Below are 26,590 nucleotides of genomic sequence, written 5' to 3' on the forward strand. Positions count from 1 at the left end.
CAGTGTTAGGACACCAGCTGACAGAAATCTTCTCTGAGCAGCATGTGTGAACAATATTTTATGTAAATGCCAGTGACATAAAATAAAGTAAAGCTGCATAAAAATACAATGCCTGGCTAAAAGAGCATCAGCCAAGACAAGATAGCGCTTATGCATAATTCCTCTCTTTATCAAGGCATAATTAATATAAGCAAATATTTATGTTGAAAATAATTCCTCTAATAATCAAATGTTAGACAACAGATGCAAGTTAGCTATAAGACTTCGCAGGGTATTTTTTTTAGAATTGTTAGCTCAGCTACTTGTTAGGAAAAATAGAATGGAAAGGTCACAGCAGCCTGAAACAAGGGTCACACACTGACACACACTGATGTATTGTAACAGTAGGAATGGCTCTTCTATTAGAAGTTGTATAAAACATGTATTAATAAGTACTTTTCTACTTCTATCAAAACAAGAATGCAAATAATGTAAAATACATGATTTGTAAAATGTACATATATGCTATAAATATCAAAGAATCAGGAAATGTATATTATTCTATTTCATACATTATTTATAGAATGAATGAATGACAGGAGCAGTTGTGCCTTGCATGTACATGCTGCAGACTTTATATGAAGTTTTTATTAAGCTTTTGTATTATATTACTTTGTAAGTTGCAAATTTTCATTAATTCTAAATTATTCAACAGTAGCAATAATATAAACTGCAGCTGTAACAATAATAAATACTCTTTCTCATTAGAAACGTTCTAAGACAATTAAGCAGTAAGAACATATGATGACAAAGCAAGCTGAAGCAAGAAATGATTACTCTGTACTTGTTACCGAAAGAGGAAAACTTGTTGTATAACAATTCTACAGAAATAGTCTGTTGTAATTGTAAAACAACTTTTAAAATAGCTGCATGACCAACTTAGGACACATTGCATGACCAACTTAGGACACAATGTATATCGAAAGAGGCAGGTTGCATTTGTCAAGAACTGTATAAACATCCTGTACTCACCGGTGTATTTTGTCAGTAAACTAAGTCAGATACATGATCAGTTAGTCAGTCAGCCGAATTAGCTAGTCAAGGAATAATGAAAACTGTACTGACCCTGGGATGCCTTGCTTTGCTGATCATTTATTTTTCTTGTTCTTCTAACTGCCTGTATTTTGCCCTCATAGGTGCAGTGCTTGTAGCTGCTTTTACAGTTTTTGGTGCTGAAACCTAGAAGGAAGCAAAAGCAGAAAGTGCAGAGGTTGGAAACTTGAAGTAAAGTTGAAATATTGCAGAAAGGTCTTGGCTATTAAAAGTCAGTGGGTGAAGGAAGAACAAAGAGAATCAAAAATGTTGGATCCGTTTTCCTCCGTGGAGTCTCATCTACAGGAAAAGGAAGGTGGAAATTAAAGGCTGCGCAGCTAACTCCCAACACTGCTGAAATAGGGTGAGACTCTAGTCTTTCTGTTGTTTGTAGAATGCACTAAAGCTTTGTTCTCCTACAGTTACATGTGTAATCTGTAATTTCTGAGGCATGCAGTTAAAGGAATTTGCATGGTAATAAGATTTTTAAATGTGGTAGGGTTAAGGCATCACAGATGTTACTGCAACCAGAAACTATTAGACCTGAGAAACTGAATTTTAAAAGTAACAGTATTAGAGACTTATACCAGGATTTTATACTAGGAAAAGTACCTGTAACCAGAACTAGAAGCAGATGTTTATTAAGATTTACTAAACCATATCAAGAAAAAAAAGTCTCAGGAAAGTGTTACTGAAGAAAGGTCTCAAGAAAAATCTGACAGTTTTGTTTAATTCTCTGAAGGAATAGAGATGTCAGATTCTAAAAAGAATACCTCAGAGAAAGCTATGGCATCAAGGTTAATTTTATCTCCTAATTTTCCCAGATTTGAAGAAGTTATAAACTAAGCAGATAGTGAAGGTAGTGAGAATTTACAAACAGGAGATCCACAATTTTTATTAGATATTATTCATGAATGGGTCAGTCAGAAGCAACAAAGGTTAAGGGGAAAAGAGATACCCGAAGGATGGAAAAAGAGATGTCCTATTTATAAACTGCCTTCTTTGATCTATTAGTTTACAGAGTAGGGAAAACCAAATCAAAATAAAAGAGATTTTTGTTAAGAAAACATTCATTCCAGCTCTGTTACAACTGTTTTTGGATACATTAGAACAATACATGGCTATAGAAGCTTTGTAAAAAAATATGTTCTCACTTACAGGAAAGTGTAAAAGGATCAAACAGACAAGTAAAAGGGACAGCAGATGAACTAACAGCTTTCCATAATGAAATTAAAGAAAAAGAACACTAAGGCCAACTTCTCAAATTTGGATAAGAAACCACTTAGATACGTTTTTTATAAGTTACAGGAGCTGCAGTTAGCATTACTACAATAACATTCCCAGGAACAAGAGTTATAAACTTACAAGGGTTGGGAGGAAAAATCTTTCAAGCTCAAGTAAGTCTCCCTGTAAAAACAAAGATAGGGAAAATACCTTCCAGCATGCATGGGTATCAGGTCCTCATCTACAAAACATCATTGGAAATGATATCTTAAAACAAAGAGGTTACATTATAGATTTGTGTATCAGAGAATTGATTAAGGGACCATTAAATTAAATATTAATCATATCTGAAGCATTATGCAAATACAGTGTCAAAGACCCAGGACAGTATGACTTAGTCGAGTTATTAAAAACACCAAAGCAAGAGTTGGCTCAGCTAATTTATTGCTATCAAGATGTTTTTGCCAAACATAGGAATGATTGTGGATAAGTCCCTGACTTTATTCCCAAAGTAAGAGGCAGTCCCAAAAAACCTATAAAACAATATCCAGTAAAGAAAGAGGCAGAACAGGCAATACTAAATAATGGGAAAGCTTTAGTAGCTCAAGGGGTAGTGAGAAACGTTAGTTCACAGCCTAATAGTCCATATTAGCCTGTACAAAAGCCAGATGAAAGTTATCATCTTACGGTTGATTACAGAGAACTTAATAAGGTGATACCTCTTTTTTTTGCCAATAGTAGGAAGCATGACTGATCTTATTGCTCAGATTCAGGAAAAAAATGAAACTTTTCTCCACATTAGATGTGAGTAATGGTTTCTGGAGTATTACTCTAGATAAAGACTCACAATAGAAATTTGATTTTACTGTAGAAGGCCAACAATATACTTGGACAAGAATGCATCAGGGCTTTCATAATGCTCCAACAGTTTTTCATCATGTAATGCAGGAAATATTAAAACCACTAGAATGTATACCTTCTATTATTCAATATGTGGATGACATCCTTGTAGGAACAGAAACTGAAAAGCAGCACTTAAATGCATTAGCAGAAATTTTCCAAGCAATAAGACAATCAGGATCAAAACTGAACCCTAAAAAAAGTCAGTTTATGAAAGATTCTGTTACCTTCTTGGGTGTCACTGTATCAGCAGGACAAAGAAGCATTAGTAAAGACAAAAAACAACTAATCAGACAGTTACCAATTCCAGTTACTGTCACAGGAATAGGGCAAGCCCTAGGAATCTTTGGATTCTCAAGGGAATGGATACCAGATTATACTGGAAAAGCAAAACCCTTGACTAATATGCTTAAAGGAAACAAAAAGGGAGATGAACTTCTCAACCAGAATGATGAATCACTAGCAGCTTTCTCTAAGGTCAAGGAAGAACTAATTTCTGCACCTGCTTTGGGTGTCCCAGAAAGTGATAGAGTTCCTCATACAGTTTGGACACAATGGTCTAACTATGATGGCCATAGTGTTACAAAAAAGAGGATCTCAATATCTGGTTTTGGGTTATTATTCCGGAGCTATGATTCCAGTTGAGAAAGGAATGAGAGAATGTGAGAAGCAAGCCATCATAGCAGAATGGTGTACTGAAGTAACATGCCATATGATTCAGGGCTCTCAAATCCTGCTACAGACCAAACATACTCCAGTGAAATACATGCTAGAAGGAAAACCAAAGGGCATGAATAATGCACAACTTGGTAGAATCACTGCAAGTCTTGCAAGTCAGGAAGGAGGAATCATAGTAGAAATCCCTTGGATTAAGTTTTTACCAGAACTGTTTAATTACCAAGGGGAATCTCATGAGTGTCCTGACTTGGAAAATGAAGAACACTTAAGGGTGGGCTCCAAAACTATTGAAGGAGCGTCAGAATTGTATACAGATGGATCCAGATTCTGGAGCTCTGAAAGAGGGTGTTTTGTGACAGGATGGGGAATTTACAATGGAGAGACATAAGAACACAAGAAGGGTGGTCTCCCAGGGGGATGCTCAGCACAAAGAGATGAACTAAAAGCAGTTAAACAAGCCTTGTTATTGCCCAGACCTGTAAACATTTATACAGACAGTAAATACGTAGTCCGTGTCTTAACATCATCTCTTCCCATTTGGGCAAGGAGAGGTTTGATTACAGCTGATGGTAAACCAATCAGTTATCAGAAGTGTTGACAGAAATTTAAAGTTTGATGAAAGATGACAATTCTACAGTGAGTATAAATAAGGTCAAAGCTCACATCAAAAATGAGGTACACAGTCAGGCTAATAAAATAGCAGATCAGCTAGCAAAAGAAGGTGCCCTTGACTCCAAAGAAACTTATCCAATACAAAATGTTCCTCAATACTGGGCATGTGAAACAAATGACATGGAAGAAAAACAAATAAGGCAAATGGTACAAATATTTTGAATAAGTGCCAAATACAAATGGACTTACCTCTAAATTATTTACCTTTACATTGTACAGCTTACTTTTGTAAAGATCAGCGTACAGAGCATGAACATAGAGAGGAAAGTGAGGTAGGTAAAATTACCCAAATCCAGTGTGATGAGATCATCCTAACACCTACTGTATGTGGATTAACAGTAACAGGAACAGATGAAATGAAGCCGTTATGGAGTCCTGAATTTGAACAAGGTGCTCATATGACCTTAAATGCAAAAACAAACAAAGATAATCAGCAGTTAGGAAGCTTAGTAAAATCTTAAGAGAATAGCCAGACATCATTAAGAAAAAGAAAATAGAAGAATTTGAAATAATGCAAAGAAATGAATGGAAATGGGTTAGATTTCCAGAACTTTGGTCGCTACCAGGAGAATTCAAAAAAGGTCCTTTACATAGAGTAACAAACAACTGAACCTGAAAAAGGGAAAAATGTTCTTAACTTATTATCATAATTTTCTAGGTCATCCAGGAAGGGAAAGACTACGACAAATTGTTAGTTCTAGATTTAAATGGGAATGATCCTTATGAACATCAGGTATTTCAGTTAATTGGTGATTCTGAATGCCCCTGACTTGTTTAGTCATTTTAATGGACAATTTCAGGCCAATAAAACGAAACCCCACTAGCTGTGGATATGCATATTTTGGCCTTGTTATGACCTCATCAGCATAGCACAAGCAGAGTGTTTGACTAAGCATTAGAAATACAGGGCTGCTATACCATGTGGATGTCCATTATTATTAGGGTCACTGCAAAAATATCCCAAACAACAAATTAAAATAATGAGTGAGAAGGTCACTGAAAACCAATCAGTAAAAATAAAATGAAAACTCCAGCAAAGCTAGACCTTCCACTGAGTGACCTCCCAAACCTCTTGTATCAGAGGCACATTGGATATATCCAAATGATCCTTATGAACATCAGGTGTTTCAGCTAATTGGCGATTCTGAATGCCCATGACTGGTTTTGTCATTTTAATGGACAATTTCAGGCCAATAAAGCCAAACCCCACTAGCTGTGGATATGCATATTTCAGCCTTGTTATGACCTCATCAGCACAGCACAAGCAGAGTGTTTGACTAAGCATTAGAAAGACAGAGCTGTTATACCCAGCTGATGTCCATTATCATTAGTCCATAATATGCATATCCACAGCTAGTGGGGTTTGGCTTTATTGGCCTGAAATTGTCCATTAAAATGAAGAAACAAGTCATGGACATTCAGAATTGCCAGTTAGCTGAAGCACCTGATGTTCATAAGGATCATTTGCATATAGCCCATGTGCCTATGATATAAGAGGTTTGGGAGGTCACTCAGTGGAAGATCTAGCTTTGCTGGAGTTTTCATTTTCTTTTTACTGATTGGTTTCTCAGTGGCCTTCTCACTCATTGTTTTACTTTGTTGTTTGGGATATTTTTGCAGTGACCCTAATGATAATGGACATCAGCTGGGTATAACAGCCTTGTGTTTCTAATCTTAGTCAAACACTCTGCTTGTGCTGTGCTGATGAGGTCATAACAAGGCCAAAATATGCATATCAGCAACTAGTGGGGGTTTGGATTTATTGGCTTGAAATTGTCCATTAAAATGACAAAACAAGTCATGGACATTCAGAATCGCCAGTTAGCTGAAATACCCAATGTTCCTAAGGATCATTTGCATATATCCCATGTGCCTCTGATACAAGAGGTTTGGGAGGTCACTCAGTGGAAGATCTAGATTTGCTGGAGTTTTCATTTTCTTTTTACTGATTGGTTTCTCAGTGGCCTTCTCACTCATTGTTTTACTTTGTTGTTTGGGATATTTTTGCAGTGACCCTAATGATAATGGACATCAGCTGGGTATAACAGCCCTGTGTTTCTAATGCTTAGTCAAACACTCTGCTTGTGCTTTGCTGATGAGGTCATAACAAGGCTGAAATATGCATATCCACAGTTAGTGGGGTTTGGCTTTATTGGCCTGAAATTGTCCATTAAAATGATGAAACAAGTCATAGCCATTCAGAATCACCAATTAACTGAAACACCTGATATTCATAATGATTATGTACCCAGATCCCATGTGGCTCTGATACAAGAGGTTTGGGAGGTCACTCGGTGGAAGGTCAAGCTTTGCTGGAGTTTTCATTTTGTTTTTACTGATTGGTTTTACAATGACCTTCTCACTCTTTGTTTTAGTTTTTAGATTTAAATGGGAAGGAATGACAACAGATATCCAAAATCATATAGATAGATGTGTCACATGTGCCATGTACAATGTGGGAAAATGAAATAGGAGAAAACAATATAGACTCCCACAAGTATTGGGACCCTGGGAAAAGGTAAAAATGGATTTTGTAGGACCTATTCCAACAGCACCAGGAGGGTTTTGTATCTTATTTACTTTGATGAATATACTGGATGGGTGGAAGCTTATCCAACAGAAAAGGAAGATGCAAACTCAGTAGTTAGAATAATAAATGAAAGGATCATTCCAACATGGGGAGTGCCTCAAGAAATACATAGTGATCAAGGGACTCACTTTACTGGAAAGGTGACAAAACAAATGTGTAAAACTTGAGGAATCAAGCAAAGGTTTCATACTCCTTGCCATCCTCAGAGTTCTGGAAAAGTCAAAAGAGCTAACAGATCTCTGAAGGAAGGATTAAAGAAAATGATTTCTGAGTATGGGAATCATTGGGTAAAACATTTACCTAACATTTTGATTAAGATGCAAAATTCTCCTCAGGGATGTAGGTTAACTCCACATGAACTAATGACAGGTTGACCTATTAATTTACAAACAGGAGAAATCCCTTATGGGATACCATTAGAAGAAACAAAATTGTGGGACCAGCTCCAAGACCAAATCAGTTGGGCAAAAGGGTGAGTCTGGGAAGCTGGACAATCCCATAACCTAGAACTCTGTAAACTAAATGAGATTTGGGAATTGAGGTAGGTACAATTGGAACAAGGAGGTCTTGTAATGTTCTGCCAATTTGGAAACACAAGTAAATGGGATTCAAAATGGATAGAACCCTGCATTGTTACCAAAGTGGGGTTAGTGGCTGTACAAATCCAGCCATATAAAAATCAGCCACCAAAAAATGTCTGGGTTCATAAAGGTCATGTTAAAAGATTAAAATGGAGGGGAGAAAACTGAATAACTTATAAATGTATTAACTTGTATAAAGGGACATAATATCAGATACAACTTATAAGAACACAATTCTTTTCTCTTCCAGAAAATATCGAATCATGAAAATCCTGATATCAATCGTGATCCTGACAAGTTTTTACTCCTTCATACAAGGAAAGATAAACTTCAATACCTTTACCAAATCACTGCAAATGTACTCAGAAATCTTGAATACTAAATAATGCTGGATATGTGCTGAGATACCACAAGACACAAACAGTAGGAATTCCATATGAATTATTCCATCTACCCTTCTGGAAATGTTGAAGCTCACAAACCAAGACTGGGTTCCAAGAAATAACTTTTCCCCAAAGTCACAATTTTTTTGAGTCTTGTCCATACAAATGTGACTGCTGATGTTTGTGTATGAGGAGAAGAAACAAGTAATCACCCATTTATCAAGAAAAGTTCTTGTAGTATTATTTATGCTACCTGAAATACCAGTGAACAATGTTTTGAGCGTTTTAGTACTGAAACTTGCTGGACATTTAAAAAAGCAAAAACTAAACATTGGGTTACAGCATGGATGGTTCCAATTTTAACAGGCATATATTACATATGTGGTAATAAAGCCTACAAATGGCTTCCTGAGAACTGGACTGGATTGTGTTATTTGGGACATGCAATTCCATCCATTAGACATACTGCTACATTGCTTAATTCTAATATTAAAAATGTTAGATTAAAAAGATATATTGACATAGTAAAAAAATCAATGTATGAAATAATGTCCTTGCAGAACCATCAGTCTTTCCATTCTATGGAGCAGGAAAAGCTATTTGGAAAATAAAAAAACTGGCAGGTCTATTGGAGGAATTAAAAGTTACCATAAAAATGACTGCCATAAAAACTATGGTCTTACAAAACAACATGGCATTAAATTTTGTGCATTACTAGGAGGGGAATGTTGTACTTATATTCCTGATAATGAAACAGAAATCAGGAGTCACCTTAAGCTAATTAAGGAAGTTGCTCAAAAAGCACAACTAGAAAAAGAAACATGGTTCTCTTGGCTGAGTGGTTCTATCAGTAGTTGGGGAGGAAAAATAATGCAGCTTATACTGGTCATAGTTGGCATTTTAAGATGTATAAGCCTAGTAATCGTTGTCATCAAGTGTGGAATCAAATGTGTAAGATGGCAAGCAGTACAGGTTTTGACAGTGGACCAAATGCATCAGGTCCAAGACATTGTACGATTTATGAAGTACTCTGAACCAATAAAGCTTGATAATATGCACTAAACGAAATCAACAAACATGAGTTCTCATATCTGTTCAGGGGGAACTGTTATAGCACTGGGATCTCAAGCAATGTTGGGACAGCAGCTTACAGAAATCTTATCTGAGCAGCATGTGTGAACAATCTTTTATGTGAATGCCAGTGACTGAAAATAAAGTAAAGCTACATAAAAATACAATGCCTGGCTAAAAGAGCATCAGCCAAGATAAGATAGTGCTTATGAATAATTCCTCTCTTTATCAAGGCATAATTATTAATATAAGAAAATATTTATGTTGAAAAGAATTCCTCTAATAATCAAATGTCAGACATCAGATGCAAGTTAGCTATAAGACTTCACAGTTTTTTTTTTTAGAATTGTTAGCTCAGCTACTTGTTAGGAAAAAAATAGAATGGAAAGGTCACAGCAGCCTGAAACAAGGGTCGCACACTGATGTATTGTAACAGCAGGAATGGCTCTTCTATTAGAAGTTGTATAAAATATGTATTAATCAGTATTGTTCTACTTCTATCAAAACATTCCTAAACTATATGTGTAAAGAATGCAAATAATGTAAAATATATGATTTGTAAACTGTACATATATGCCATAAATATCAAAGAATCAGGAAATGTATATTATTCTATTTCATACATTATCTATAGAATGAATGGCAGAATCAGTTGTGCATTGCATATAAACGCTGCAGACTTTATATGAAGATTTTATTAGGCTTTTGTATTATATTACTTTGTAAGTTGCAAATTTTCATTAATTCTGAATTATTCAACAGTAGCAATAATGTAAACTGCAGCTGTAACAATAATAAATACTCTTTCTCATTAGAAATGTTCTGATAAGACAATTAAGCAGTAAGAACATATGATGACAAAGCAGGCTGAAGCAAGAAATGATTAATCTGTACTTGTTACTAAAAAGGAAAACTTTTTGTATAGAAATTCTACAGAAATAGTCTGTTGTAATTGTAAAACAACTTTTAAAATAGCTGCATGACCAACTTAGGACACATTGCATGACCACCTTAGGACACAATGTATACCTAAAGAGGCAGGACTGCATTTGTCAAGAACTGCATAAAAGTCCTGTACTCATTGGTGTATTTTGTCAGTAAACCAAGTCAGATACATGATCAGAGAGCCAGTCAGCCAAATTAGCTAGTCAAGGAATACTAAAAACTGTAATGACCCTGGGATGCCTTGCTTTGCTGATCATTTATTTTTCTTGTTCTTCTAACTGCCTGTATTTTTCCTCATAGGTGCAGTGCTTGTAAATACTTTTACATTGATCTTGCATACTGCTCTGTCAATCTGTTGTTGTCTTAACCTTACTGCTAAAGCCTTAGGCACTTTAAAGTTATGACTAGAACATGTTCTTCTACTGTCATTTATTTCTACTATATTCTCATATCATCTTCCTATGTCTGAAATTTTTTCTCCTTCTCCATGCTGTTTTGACTTACATCCCCACTTCTCTTCTCTCTTTGTATGCCCTTCAGTTCCTTCATCATCTCCCTTTTGTTTCATTCCCTACATTTCTGCTCCTTTCTTACGTATCCTTGAATTTTTTTCTCTTATCCACATTTTCATCTCATTCCACTGCTTCCCTTTTGCTTCCATATCTTTAGCAATGAACCCTCTTATTAGTTTTGCTATCCTTCCTTCCTTCCTCCTCATTCATTATCAAGTATGCAGGAATCTTCAATGCCTCCCCAACATTAATTGCCCCCTTTTGTGTAAAGTCAACCCTATCATGACATGATCTCTCAAAGTGATGGGATCTAGCTCAGCTTTCTCTGCTTACTGTTTATGTTTTATCATGAGATGTCCCAGATAACTCTTGACCAATAGTTATGCCTTGAGGAATAGTATCTACATTCTCCTACTATCCCATCTCTGACTACTTTCCATGTATCCACCCACTCCAGTAACTTGTAGTAGTTCTTAAGAAATGTTCCTTATTTTGTTAATTTTCTTTTGCTCAGCTTCTGTCTACTTCTTATTTATTAAAAGTAATGTTCCAATCACCTACCACTACACCAACCCATTCCTGAAATCTTACAATTTTCTGCTATTTCATTCAGCATCAGTCTTTTGGTTGTAAATATATGTACATTGCTATTATTGTATATCGTCTTTCCTCCATTACTCCTCTAATTCCTCTGTCACTTGTTCCATCTTCTGATCCATTCTACATTTTAAAGGAAAGTGTCTTCTGTATTAACATCATTGTCTTTCTTTGCTTCATGATCTCCCATGATGAACTTGATACTAAGTTATAATGATCTCTTCTTAGTGCTTTATGCTGTCCTTGTGTTACATGTGTTTCCTGCAGGTCGAGGAATTGTGCTTTAGTCCTCCTTATGTATCCCATCACTGTTTCTTTATCCTGGCCCATAGTTCATTAACATGCCATGATCTGATTTTTATCACTTCATATCCCATTTATTAAGTCTGTTTCTCCAATTTCCTGCTTCTTTCCACTGTTCTTTACCTGTGTTCTGCTCTTTTTCCTCCCTTTCTTCTCTTTCTGCCTCTCTAATTCTTTTATTTTCCTTCCAAGTAATTATTTATATATTTACATTTGTTAACCGGGTAGTGTTCGACTGGGTTGAAAAAAACCCGTTTTCAGTGGAGACCTACGGAGAAAAGCTCCACAACAAAAAGAACATTATTAAGGTACAAGCAGTAAACTTAGTTTAAGTAGTACATTGCTGACAATATGCAAATGAGCTTAACAAAAATATCATAGCAAAATACAATATAAACATGCATGTTTCAGGCATACAGGAATACTATTTTTTACAATATATATGAGGTACATAAGTCATGAATAAATGGCTGTGAACCTTAAAAAATCTGTTGTGTTAAGAAACTGAACAAAGTTTAGTAGACCCAGTTTTTCTCCATCCCACAATAAAAACAAATTATCTACAAATCTTTTATAGAAAACTACCTTCTTTCCATAAACCTTATTTTTAAAGATGAAAGTATCCTCCCAGTATGCCATATATATTCTAGCTTCATATATAGAGTTCTTGGATGTCAACATATTTAAGAATCCAGTGGGTGGGTTTGGAACGAGATTGTTCAGAAAATCTTGCTTGAAGAACAGCAAGCTTCACCATTCGAGTATGTACAACCAGAATGTATTTAAAAGTTTCATGAAAAGTCAGTTTTTGAGAGTCTCCAGGCTGAATACAGAACAAAAAGAATTAGATGATGGTTTTGATAATTTAAGTAAGAAATTTGTAGGAAGGGAATATAAAGAAAAAGAGATGTTGGAAGTTTTAAGAGAAATTAAAGGTTTGAGGGACAATACAGGAAGACCTTTTTACTCTGAGCAAGATATGGATAGTGTTACCAGTATAATTGCTTCTGACATGAAACTCAGAATTTCTTTGATATATGTGAGCAATATTGCTACAGTATGTGAAATAATTAAATGTAATTGGCAGGTACTGGTAGTGGATGATAAAATTAGAGGTATTGTTGGCCTAAGTCCCTCATTTGCCTTTAAGAATGGTTTATCATTAAAACAGAGACTCTGCTATTGGAAAAAGTTGACAAGAGCTAATGTTTCAGATAGAATAGGCACATTCCCCTGTTGCAGCTGTAAAGCATGTCCTCACATTTCAAAAAAAGATTTTTTTGTTCATCCAACTACTGAGGTAAAATATGAAATTAATTTCTACGCTGATTGTGCCACTGCTAATTTAGTCTATTTGGCTACATGTAAATTATGCCCGTGGTTTACGTGGGTATGACAGGCAGAAAATTAAAAGACAGGGTGCTGGAACATATAGGAGACACTGGAAGGAATGTTCACACAAACACACTAAATAAGCACAATAAAGCTATGGAAGGGCATACTTCTGAATTTATGGTATTAAGTATTTTATACGAAAATGTCAGGGGAGGGAGCCTGATTAATAGAATAGAATATGAAGAACTGAAATGGAATCTGACGTTGTAGGCAGGCAAGAACTTTAGTTTGAATGACAGTGTCCCTTTAAAACCATACTTAAAAACTAGTAGATTGTTGCACTAATAGATTTTAAGAGCTGATTTAAATGTTTTACTGTTTTATATTTAAATGAGCTGTTTTTTGCTATGAGTCAAGGTCTGATGAAGTGTTTCATGAAAGTGCTTATCAGTTGTTATTAAAGAGTGTTGTTACAGCTTTGGTGGTTGTTGTCTTCATCCTGAATTATTGCTATGTTTGTAGAAGGAGGCTGACTGTTTGTTGAAATACTCTTTTTGATATACTTGGTGGTTTGGTGTGCTTTCAGTCAATGCTGAAGGGTTTAGTCTGAACCTGGAATTTAACTCCAACACCTCATCACAAAAGGTTTCTCATCCAGGAAAAAAGAGGTCATTGTTCCCCTCTACTCATCACTCATTAGACCCATTATAGAGTACAACACCCCTTTTGGTATGTATCTCACAAGACATCTACAACAACTGGAAAGGCCACAGAATACCTCACAAAGAGGATTACTACCCTCAAAAAGATGCCCTATGCAGACCGTCTCAAAAAACTCCAGCTTTACTCTGTCGCATATCGCCTACTCAGAGGTGATCTCTGCCTAACATACAAAGCTATGTCAAACCCAGAGCTGTTGGACATGTTGCACCTAAAAAAATCCCAATCCCTCCAAGCTACATGCTCTAGGGACATAAACATTGTCACCCCAATAAACAGAACATGATGGAGGGATAGATTCCTGTCCAAGAGACTTCCCATGCTCTGGAACAAACTACCTATCTATATCAAACAAAGCTCCTCATTAGCACTCTTCAAGAAAAATCTTGATGGTTGGATGGGAGATAGGAAATTCACCCCGGGGATCACTTCTGTGGCTCTGCTTGACAGGGGCACAGGAAAATAATTTTCTTAGGTGGCAAAAGCCAGGGTAACATTTGGCTAGGCTTATCTAGGCCCTAGGACCAATAGCCTAGTACCTACCTATTAACCTATGAACTCTACAACTCAAGTGAGTAAAGAATACCAAGAGAAGACTCTGTCTATGGACATTAATCCTTTAATCTCGTTGAACCTCTCACAAACACCTGTGCTATTAGAATACACTATTATTGATATGCCAGCATTTATAACTCGACTTAATGGTCTAGAAATTAAAATGTTCAAATTGAAGAAACTTCAACGGCAGAGGTTTCATTTAGAAGCCTGCCTGCACCGTAAGTTAATTCCCAGGGGTCTAGGTGTCTTTTGCATGCCAATTTACGGAGATCAGTATCCCGAACTCTTGCAACTCTGGCAATCTCTGAATCCGGAGCTTAGCTTCAGCTATATACATCTACTGTTGGATTTCTTTAAGCCAGTAGAGACTGGGTTACCTAATGAGGTGGAAAAAGAACTTAATGACATTAAGCAAACTTTTAAACAAGAACCTTGTATTATAGAAATTAATCGAGTACTGAACAATGTAGCAGAATTTGGCCAAAAAATGCAGCAGCAGAAAAAATGCAAATTGATGAGAGATTATAATGACTTCAGTATGGGCAATGTCTTTGTATGGCCAAGGAATAATTTTACAAACAATCTGGTGAACAGTACCAATATGAATAGTGAGCAGATTATAGGAATGAAAAAAGATGCACAAGGTGTGAAATCTACTTTGGCAACCATTGGGACTGTTAAGCGAAACATTCCAATTGTGGATATGAATGCTCCTGTTAAAGTTTTGACTGATAATATTGTGCCTGATGCTAGCTCCCCATTAGAGGGTAGTAGCAAGGGCATGGGAGATGTGAGACCAAAACAGTTGGAGTTTAAGGCTCCTTTAAGTTTCAAAACATCAAAAAACGGTGCACTTCCAGTTCTCACTGCCCCTTTGAAGTGGCAAAGGAAACCACAGAGATCAGCCAGTCAAGGGAGGTCCAAGAGATGAGCATCGTACAGCAACAAATAGACTGTATTGCAAGGGAGGAAGAAAGGAAAGCAGTGAACTCCCTTGTTTTTAACATTTCTTCCTGTAAGTTAATGGAACAGCAACTGAAACTCTTAGAAAAGAGTTTAGCTTTTGTCCCTTCTAGCAAGTATGTATACACAGATGTACTCCTCGAACTGCATTATTTTGTTAGGAATATAATGCTCAAAATCTTGTTTGATGGCTGTGTGACTATTGTAAGTAAATTTAAGAAGCCTAACCTAATGAATCCAGTTTTGCACCCCTTGCTAATAGCATTTTTGAATTTGTGCGAAAATGACCTTATAACTCAAGACATGAAAAGAAAAATGTTTTTTACAATTTAACATTCTATGAGCATTTAGCTTTGAAACATTTGAGTGAACAGGATTTAATTCACATAGGCCCTGCTGATAAAGGCGGTGCAATTATAGTGATGGATGAAGATTTCTATGTTGATTCCATGGTGAAACATTTATCTGAGAGTGATGTGTATTTAAGAATTGATTTGTTGGCTGTTAAGAGGATTATGAACTCTATTAACAGTGAGTTATTTGAATTGTTAGTTACAGGTAGATTAGGTTATGAGCTGTATTCTTATTTTTCTGTAGAGGACCCTGTCATTCCAACTATGAACTGACTGCCTAAAATTCACAAACATAGCACATATCCCCCAGTGAGGCCAATCGTAGCTGGGCAAGGTTGGATAATCGAATCCAGATCGATTTATGTGGAAGATAGACTACAGAGGGCCTTGAATAAAGCTCCAGCAGTTCTTAAAGACACAGAATATTTTTGGCTATCTTATTTAAATTTGCAGAAAGTTTTCCATGTAAGGCAGACTTGTGGTTAATGACTTTGGATGTGCAGACATTATTTACGGTGATCCCAAGTGAATATGGTCTACAAGCAGTGCAACATTTTTTAATGTTAGAAGATGGTATTGATAGAATGCAAGTGGATTTTTTTATCTCTTTATTGAGTATGGTATTAGATAACAATGTTTTTCTCTTTCAGGATAGTTACTTCCTTCAAAATTTGGGCATAGCTATGGGCACAGCATGTGACAATAGCTATGCCAACTTGACAATGGCATATTGGGAGGATATTTACATATATAAAAATAAGGTTTATGGAAAGAAGGTAGTTTTCTATAAATGATTTGTAGATGATTTGTTTTTATTATGAGATAGAGAAAAAATGGGTCTACTAGACTTTGTCCAGTTTCTTAACGCAACAACAGATTTTTTTAAGGTTCACAGCCACTTATTCAGCTTTAAATACAGAGTTTTTGGATGTCAACATATTTAAAGATCCAGTGGGTGGGTTTGGAATGAGATTGTTCAGAAAAATCTTGCTGGAAGAACAGCAAGCTTCACCGTTCGAGTATGTACAACCAGCATGTATTTAAAAGTTCCATGAAAAGTCCGTTTTTGAGATTCTCTAGGCTGCATACAGATCAAAAAGAATTAGATGAGGTTATTGATAATTTAAGTAAGGTATTTGTTGGAAGGGGACATAAAGAAAAAGAGGTGTTGGAAGTCTTAAGAGAAATGAAAGGTTTGAGGGACAATACAGGAAGACCTTTTTACTCTGAGCAAGGTGTGGCCAGATTTACCAGTATAGGTGCTTCGGACATGAAACTCAAAATTTCTTTGACATATGTGAGCAATATCGGTGCAGTATGTGAAATAATTAAATGTAATTGGCAGGTACTGCTAGTGGATGATAAAATTAGAGGTATTGTTGGCGCAAGTCCCTCGTTTGCCTTTAAGAATGGTTTATCATTAAAACAGAGACTATGCTATGGGAAAAAGTTGTCAAGAGCTAATGTTTCATATAGAATAGGCACATTCCCCTGTCGCAGCTGTAAAGCCTGTCCCCACATTTTAAAAAGTAATTTTTTGTTCATCCAACTACTGAGGTAAAATATGAGATTAATTTCTATGCTGATTGTGCCACTGCTAATTTAGTCTGTTTGGCTACATGTAAATTATGCCCATGTTTTACGTGGGTATGACAGGTAGAAAATTAAATGACAGGGTGCTGGAACATATAGGAGACACCGGAAGGGATGTTCTCACAGTCTAAATAAGCACAATAAAGCTATGGAAGGGCATACTTTTGAATTTATGGTATTATGTATTTTATATGAAAATGTCAGGGGAGGGAGCCTGATTAATAAAATAGAATATGAAGAACTGAAATGGAATCTGAAGTTGCAGGCAATCAAGAACTTTGGTTTGAATGACAGTGTCCCTTTAAAACCATACTTAAAAACTAGAAGATTGTTGCACTAATAGATTTTAAGAGCTTATTTGTTAATTGTTTTATATTTAAATAAACTGTTTTTTACTATGAGTCATGGTCTGATAAAGTGTTTCATGAAAGCGCTTATTAGTTGTTATTAAAACAGTGTTCATACAGCTTTGGTGTTCATTGTCTTCATCCTGATTTATTGCACTGTGGGGCTTTTAGTTATCAGTTGAGGAAAAGTGTTCCAATCTTTGGCTATTTTATGGGAGTAGAGGGAGTCTCCATGCTAGTTGTGAGACTGGGTTACTTTTAGCATTAGTTGTTGGATGACCTGAGGAGTCTACGGTTTGTGTTTCACTGGAGTAGGTTTGATAGAGCTGGGCATTCGGTAGGGTTGAATATGATTTTATGGGCAAGGAAAAGCTGTTTTAGTAATAATAAGTTGGAAAGTTCTAGCCAGTTAAGCTGTCAGAGAGCAGTGCAGTGGTGTGTTTTGTGGGGTTGGTTGGTGACAAACTTAGCTTTTCTATTACAGCAGGAGTCTAGTTTTTTTAGGTCAGTTTTTGATAGGTTAGTAAAGACCTCAGAGCAGTATTGGATGGTGGATAGCAAGTGGTATCTTGCGCTGGCCAGTCTAGCTTGTTGTATAAGGTAAGGTTTAACCCTGTATAGAGCGCATAGTTTAGAGTGGATTTTTTTGATGGTCAGATAGATGTGTTTATCAAATTTTAGTGACTCATCTATGGTTACCCTAGCAGCTTGATCTGATTGATGGGGTTGATTTTTGTACCGTTGTTATATAGTATGGAGAGGGGTTGGGTACTGGGTTTGGAATATTTATTAGAGAAAATTATGAGCTTGGTCTTATTTGGATTTAGGAAGAGCTGGTGGCTGGTGAGATACTTTTCAATGTCTTGGAATGATTGCATTTTGTGTTGGAGTTCTTGTGGGGAGTGGGCTGAGCAGGTAAGGGAGGAGGCATCTGCATATTGGATGATGGTGGCATGTTGGGTGGCAATATATATGTTGTTGGTAAATATTATGAAAAGTAGGGGCCCAAGTATGGAGCCCTGTGGTACCCTGTGGTGACTGGTAATAGTAGGGAGAGGCTGTTTGCCCATTTACTGGCCTGTTGATGGTTGGATAGATAACTGTAAATCCATGTTAGGGGTGTGATATTGAGATTGTAAGTGGTAAGTTTGTTGAGGAGCAGCTGATAGGACACTGTGAAAAAAGCTTTTGACATATCTAAGAAAATGGCTGAGACTAGAAGTCCTTCATTTTTGAGGCGGTGAATGATCTCTGTAAAGATTATGAGGTCTGAGTTAGAACTGTGTTTAGGCCTGAAGCCATGCTGGGTGCTGTAGGGTAGGTTGTTGGTAGTGAGGTGATTCATGAGTTGCTGGTGGATACATTTCTCTAGAATTTTGTCAAGGGGAGATAGAATGCTGATGGGATGGTAGTTAGTTATGTCTCTAGATGGGCTGCCCTTATGAAGTGGTATGATATGGTATGGAACTCTGATCTGCTCCGCCTCATCTCCCACCACCCTACGTACACTCACTCAAGATACCTTTATCTCAGTAGAAAAATGGATATCTGGGATCCAACTAATTCTAAATCCCAAAAAGACAAAACTGCTACTATTTACCCCTAATAGATCAAAAAAAACCCTCTCCTTTACCATAACCTCTAATGATGGCACCACCATCTCCCCTTCTAACCACACCAAACTTCTGGGCATTGAAATAGACAATAATCTCCACTTTGATGTTCATATCTCACATACCATAAAACTAGTACACAAAAAACTAGGCTCCCTATACAGGCATAAGTCCTTTCTCTCACAAAAGCAAGAGTCACTCTTGCACAAAGCCACCTCCTCTCAACTCTATTATACGCAGCACCAATCTTTACCCAAATCAGACAATGTGACCTAGACAAACTAGAATCATGCTACAATAAAATAGCCAAGTTTGCTACTAACTCAACCTATAGAACCCATCACTGTGCTGCACTAAAAGAACTAAAATGGCTTGAGCTACCACAGCTACTTAACTATCACCAGCTGGGCACAGCCTACAATATTCTCAAATATCCTGAAAACCCTCATTATCCAACCTACTTACTATCTATACTACAAACCGATACCTAAGATCCAGTGAAAAATCTCTCCTCTCCATCACCAAGGCTAACAATAATGCAGGAAAGCTCTACTCCCACACCGTTGCCAGAAATTGGAACTCTCTTCCCTATCTGTGTCCACTGCCCCTCCACATCCATATTCAAAACTCCCTCAAATCGCACCTTCTTAGTACATGGTTATGCCCTTGTATCACATAACCCTACCCATACTACTATTAACTCCCCAAATTCCTCTCTGATCACATGCTGGAGCTCTGATCCCTGTAGGCTTGGTCATCTGAAAGGGTACTTTTAACTGTAGAATCCTACTTGATATATTTTCTTTTCTTACAAAAGTATGACTGACATTGTCTTTTTACCCATGTTCTATATCTTTTACCTGGAGTGTTTTTATTAATTCTTGTTATATTACTATGCTCAGTATACATGATGTAACCTGTTTTTGTGTATTATGCTGGATGTACTGTATTTGTATAACTTGATGTTGGAGCTTTTCTCCCCGGGCCTCCGCTGAAAATGGACCTGGTCCAGTCGGAATTTCCCGGTTAACAAATGTAAAATAAAATAAATAAATATGAGAGATTTTCCATAATTTAGGAAACCTAATGTTCGGAGAAAGAGCAGTTTATTAGTAATTATATGGGGTAGGCAATGGATGGGACTGCTAGTTTTAGGTATTCATTTGGAAGTTGGTCAGCAGCTAAGCAGCAGGGTTTTAATTTACATGACAGTTTTTTTATGTAGGAAGTTGAAATGGGAATAAAGCAGAAGGAGTTTGTGTCATTAGAGGTAGGGGAGGGGGCAGTGAGTGGTGGGATTGTTTTGTTGTCTTGGAGAGAAGTGATAGTTGAAGTGGGAATTGAATTATGAGGCTAAGGGCACAGAGGAGCTAGTAGTGAGGGGGGCAGGGGTAGGGGGTTTACTGGGGTTAAGGAGGTGGTTGATATTCTGCCATACTTTTTGTGGATAGTGCTTCTATTTTTGTTGGCAGGTGAGGAAATATGTTCTATTATCCTTGATGATGTTTTTCTTAGCATGGTTTCCAAGTTGTTTGTAAAGGGTGAGATAGTTGTTATTTTTGTTCATATGATATATTGACCAGGCCTTATCTCTTTGTTTCATTAGTTTTTTGGTTCTTTAGAAAGCCATGGTAGCTGTTTTTTTTTGACAAATTTTCCTGAGGGGGGGGGGCAAGATTATTTAGTATTTCAAGGAATTTGCTATTGAAGTATTCTACAGCTAGGTCTAGTTACAGTTTTTTTAATGGGGACCAGTCACAGTTTTGTAGTAGTAAATTGAAGGTGTCAGAGGAAAAATATTTTTTGCTGCGGGTGTATTTGTATGAGGTGCTGGTTTGGATATGTATTTTCTTCCTAACTAGAAATGTAGGGGCATGGTCACTTATCGTGACTGGTAGACAGCCTGCCTGGTACCCGTGGTTTGTTTTTTTGGTTAAAATCCAGTCTAGAAGTGATTTTTTATTCGAGTGCTTGTCAATGCAGGCAGGGTAGTTAATAATTTGGGTGAAGTTGTATAAGTTTATAAATGAGGTAGGGGAGTTGGAGGAGCAGGAGAACCATTCTAGGTTGAAATCACCTAGCATGATGGCTTCTTGGGATGGAGTAAAGGATTACCAGGATAGGAGGGATTCTATGTTGTGTAGGTTGTTGCCTGGTGGTAGGTAGATGGCTATGATGTTAATGGATTTGTGAGGATTAATTTGGAGGCAAGTGATAAGGAGTTCAGCATGAGAGATGTCTGGTGGGGAATAGTTTAGTTTTTCTAGATTAAGTGATTCTTTAAAGATAATTGCTACACCCCCACCACTTTTGTCTATCCTGTCATGTCTTATAATATTGTCACCATTTGTAGTAATTTCAGAGTCTTTGATGTGAGGCTTTAACCAGGTTTCAGTTATCACTGCAATGTCTGTGGAGCAGGAGACAAGGGTGGCATGGAATTCAGGTAATTTGTTTGCAAGCATGTAACGAGAAGGTCAGAGTTTCTGGTAATAGGTAAAGATGTATAGGTAGCGGTGTCTGTAAGATTTTGGGTGTATGTGGAGAACAGGAGCTTGGAGTAATGGATAGGTTACATGAGAGGTACATATGGGCCCAGGATAGGGATGGATATCTGATTTTAGTTTTGTCTTTGTTAGAGAGTACAAAATTAGGTGCTTCAGTTTGGTTATAAGTTGTTTATACCTATAGAAGGACAACTGAGTGTTGTTTTTTTTGTATTCGTCTTGAAAGGAAGACATTAGTATTAAATCTAGGGTAAATTTTGGTGATGATATAATGATAAGGTTTGCATGGAAGGTGTGGTGAGGTGTATGTGAGTGTTGGGGATGGGTGTTTGGTGAGCTTGAAGTTATCGGGGTTGGTAGCATAGTAAGCAAGGAGGAGGATGTCTGATAATAGAGTGTTGTAGAGCAAGCAATTTTGGACTTTCATTCTGATTGGAGATTGGGTGTGGAATCAGGAAGTGAAGTATAGGAAAGTAGAGTGTAGTATGGTATTGTGAGAGGTTGAGTCTAGGTGGGATTAGTGGGGAAGTTGTGTATAAGAGCTGAAGTTAGAGGTTGTGGTTAGTTGAGGTGGGAGAGACATGGACTGGAGAATTGTACAGGGGGTGTGGTTAGCTTAGGTATAAAGAAAATGAGATGGGGTGGTTGGGAATGGGGTAAGGTAGGGGAGTGGAGTGAGCCCATGTGAAGCAAGGGGGAGTGGAGTACGTTGGCCTTGGGTAGGAGTGAGTCAGACAAAAAAATATCACTCAATCCACAGACTGGTTGTAGATATGTTTATTTGGAGAAAATGTACCTTGCCTGTTTTTTTTTTTATTTGTTTTCTTTTGAATATATGCAGGACCTTACAGAACAAAAGTAATATCTTTACTGCTTACAATGTGCTGTTTAGCCAATTCAGAAATCTTGTGCTGTGTATTTGTATGTATTTTAACTTTAGTGTGTTTGGCTTAGCTGGGAGTCAGGAACAACTACTAAAAGGGTATGTGACTGTATATTGAGGAGTTTTGTAATTACAGATTACAAGAAATGCTAGCTTGTGAATGGGGGAGGAGTCAGCTGCCTTCTCTAGCCTATAGTTAACAAATTACACTATGCACTTAATACGGGGATAAGCCCAAAATATTGTGGAAGTCAGGTGCACCTTCAATGCTTTTTTAGTCCTTTTTCTTTCAGGATGATTGTTTCCTTTTATTGTTTAGTGGCCAGGTTCATGAAGTTGCTAGAACAGGTAAAAACTGCCATGGACCAGTAGGAGGGGAATGGCTGAGCAACCCATTCACAGGGGCTGTGGAAATCTAAAGCTGCAGTTAGTAGGGTCATTGAAGAAGCTGGAGGGAAGTACAGAAGAGAAAGAATACCATAGGTGAGACATGCAAGCATAAAATGTGAAACAAAATCATTACTATCGGGGAAGAGTGCAATTCTAACATTTAGTAGAAGTTTAAAGCATACCAGTGAATAAATGCTGCACAAACAGATCAAAGCAATACTAATACGTGATAAACTGCCCACATACGCTATACTAACATTAGTATGCGCACATGGTACATAGAATATAGCATGCAGGTCTAAGAAAACAGTACAGGAGTCACCGGCTGCATATTAGCTAAACAGAAGGAGAAGGGAAACACTCCCAATAGTTCACTAGACAATTGCATCAGGTAGTGATATACCTCATTCCCCATGCCCCACAAGACTAACGTTAACTATATACATAGTTGTTTTGCATGTTTTGTCTTGCAACCCACACTTCTGTCATAACCATGACAGTGTACTTCCAGCAATATGGGCCCACCGCTGGACTCCCCTGTCTACTTCCTTCTACATTGTGCCTAATGTGCTTTATTTCCTTTTCTCCTTTCTCACTCTCTCTCTTCCTTCCCTTCTCTGTCCTTTTTAATTCTTTGCCTGATCTTTCTTCTTTTGCTTCATCTTTACTTTACTTCCCCACTTCTCTTCCTGTGCATCTTCCCTTAAGTCTATCTGGTACCAACTCACTTTCAATGACTTGTCCCTCTCATCCCCCATTATCTCACTTTTGATGTTTATGTCCATTTTATCCTTATTATTATTCCCCTCCTGTATTTCTTGTCTTTCTTCTAAAGCTCATTTATCTCATAGCTATCATGATTGTCCTAGCTTGTTCTTACTCCCTCTCTCTTTATAAAGCTCTTAGTTCTCCTTAGATTTGTCAAGGGCAAAGTTCTCCCCTAGAGCAATCTATCAAGTGAATTGATAAAACACAAAGTCACCAAACTAATACGAAAACACACAAGGCTGAAGTCCAAGCACCTCTGGAACAATGTTCAAATGTTGAAATGAAAGGAACCACAAGTTGAGAAATATAAAAACACCAAGTATTGAATGGTTCCAGTAACAAACAAACAGCGCTTTCATTTGAACAAGTTTCAAACTTCATCAGACAAACAATTCTACATGCATTCACCTTAAATACCCTAACATTTACTTCTATCAGTTAAAAACAGTGTCAGTCATCATGATATACAGCTGAACATAAAACTGTTGCCTCACATAAACCAAAAACTGTCAACAATACATTAAAAACAATTTAATACAATTAATATTCAAAAAGAGTAATCCGCGGTGGTGCAGCGGTATTGTTGTTGCCTCACAGCAACAGGTTCTCCTGTTCGATTCTCGGCTGAAGTGCGGGGAGTGCTTTCTGTGTGGAGTCTGCATGTCCTCCCCATGGTTGGGTGGGTGTTCGAAAGACATGCGTAAATGGATGTGCCTTCGTTGTAGGTTGGACGTCAAGCTGGCACCTCGGTGTTCGTGAAAAAATCTACTGCCAATCATTAGCAGACTGGAGTTCCGCTGTGGCAACCCCTAACCGAGAAAAGCCGAAAGACAAACAACAATATTCAAAAAGAGTATATATGTATGTATATTTAAATATGTGTAATAATGTATAAATTAATGTATAAGACTGCATGTTGTTGCCAGTTGTCAAACAACCTTATTTTTGTTGTTTTAAAATCTTTTTTCTTTCAAGTGCTTTTAGTTTCAATATGGCCGAGATAGAAGTGCGATCATTGATGCCAGGTCAACTGTCTGCTTGAAAGCTTCCATCCAAACTTAGTCATATATGAAAAATTATGTGAACTTGACTTAAAAAACTTACAAAAGAACAAGAACAAGTCTCGCAATTTTACTTTGACAGAGACTGAAATAGCAGCCACGGAGCACTTGCAAGGTAACAACATTAGAATAATGAAACCAGACAAGGGGGGCGGGGTAGCTATTATGGATATAGACAGTTACAATGAAAGGTTACAACTTTTATTAGAAACTGACACATATAGTGAAGTGTCTCTAAATGAATTAAATGGGGCATACAGAAAGATTCATGCACAGTTAACTGATATATTCTTAGAGAGAAGAATTGACATTGATCTATATAACTATCTGAACATCATTACCCCACGAATACCAGTATTTTTTGGGATTCCAAAAATACATGAGACTTCTTCTTCTTCTTTCAGCTGCTCCCATCAGGTGTCGCCACAGCAGATCAACTGTTTCCATTTCTTCCTGTCATCTGCATCTTGCTCTATCACACCAACCACCTGCATATCCTCCCTCACCACATCTATAAACCTTATCTTAGGCCTTCCTCTTTTCCTGTTACCTGGCAGCTTCATCCTTAGCATCTTTTTCCCAATATACTCTGCATCCCTCCTCATCACATGTCCAAACCAACATAATCTTGCCTCTCTGGCTTTGTCTCCAAACCTTCCAACCTGGGCTGACCCTCTAATATACTTATTCCTAATCCTGTCCATACTCGTCACACCCAGTGCAAATCTTAACATCTTCAACTCTGTCACATCAAGCTCTGACTCCTGCCTTTTTGTCAATGCCACTGTCTCCAACCCATATAACATAGCTGGTCTCACTACCCTCTTGTAGACCTTCCCTTTCACTCTTACTGGTACTCGTCTGTCACAAATCACTCCTGACACTCTTCTCCACCCACTCCATCCTGCCTGTACTCTCTTCTTCACCTTTCTTCCACACTCACTGTTACTCTGAACTGTTGATCCCAAGTATTTAAACTCATCCACCTTTGCCACCTCTACTCCCTGCATCCTCACCATTCCTCTATCCTCCCTCTCATTCACACACATATATTCTGTCTTAGTCCTGCTGACCTTCATTCCTCTTCTCTCTAGAGCATATCTCCACCTCTCCAGGGTCTCCTTCACCTGTTCCCTACTCTCACTACAGATCACAATGTCATCTGCAAACATCATAGTCCACGGGGACTCCTGTCTGATCTCGTCTGTCAACCTGTCCATCACCATTACACATAAGAAAGGGCTCAGAGCTGAACCTTGATGTAATCTCACCTCCACCTTAAACGCATCTGTCACCCCCACCGTAGACCTCACCGCTGGCACACTACCCTGTTACATATCCTGTACCACTTTTACATACTTCTCTGACACTCCCGACTTCCTCATACAATACCACAACTCCTCTCTAGGCACCCTGTCATATGCTTTCTCTAAATCCACAAAGACACAATGCAACTCCTTCTGACATTCTCTGTACCTCCCCATCAACACTCTCAAAGCAAACATTGCATCTGTAGTGCTCTTTCCTGGCATGAAACCATACTGTTGATCACTAATCATCACCTCCCTTCTTAACCTAGCTTCCACTACTCTTTCCCATAACTTCATGCTGTGACTGATCAATTTAATACCTCTGTAGTTACTACAGCTCTGCACATCACCCTTATTCTTAAAAATCAGTATCAAAACACTTTTTCTCCATTCCTCAGGCATCCTCTCAGTTTCCAAGATTTCATTAAACAATCTAGTTAAAATCTCCACTGCCATTTCACCTAAACACCTCCATGTTTCCACAGGTATGTCATCTGGACCAGCAGCCTTTCCGTTCTGCATCCTCTTCATAGCTATCCTTACTTCCTCCTTGCTAATGCACTGCACTTCATGATTCACTATCCGCACATCATCCAACCTTCTCTCCCTCTCATTGTCTTCATTCATCAGCCCCTCAAAGTACTCTTTCCATCTGCTCAACA

At 37.5% G+C, this 26,590-nt stretch overlaps 1 gene segment (V, D, J or C); it reads left to right on the forward strand.

Annotated features, from left to right (window-relative positions):
- Positions 1-15,525: 15,525 nt before the first annotated feature.
- LOC122800310 overlaps positions 15,526-26,590 on the forward strand; it is a 105,119-nt gene continuing 94,054 nt past the window's right edge. The window contains 1 exon segment of the V gene segment in view: positions 15,526-15,661. Coding sequence covers positions 15,526-15,661 — 136 coding nt within the window.

This window comes from Protopterus annectens, chromosome 4.part0 (genome assembly GCF_019279795.1).
Source record: "Protopterus annectens isolate FY-2018-M chromosome 4.part0, PAN1.0, whole genome shotgun sequence".
Lineage (NCBI taxonomy): Eukaryota > Metazoa > Chordata > Ceratodontiformes > Protopteridae > Protopterus > Protopterus annectens.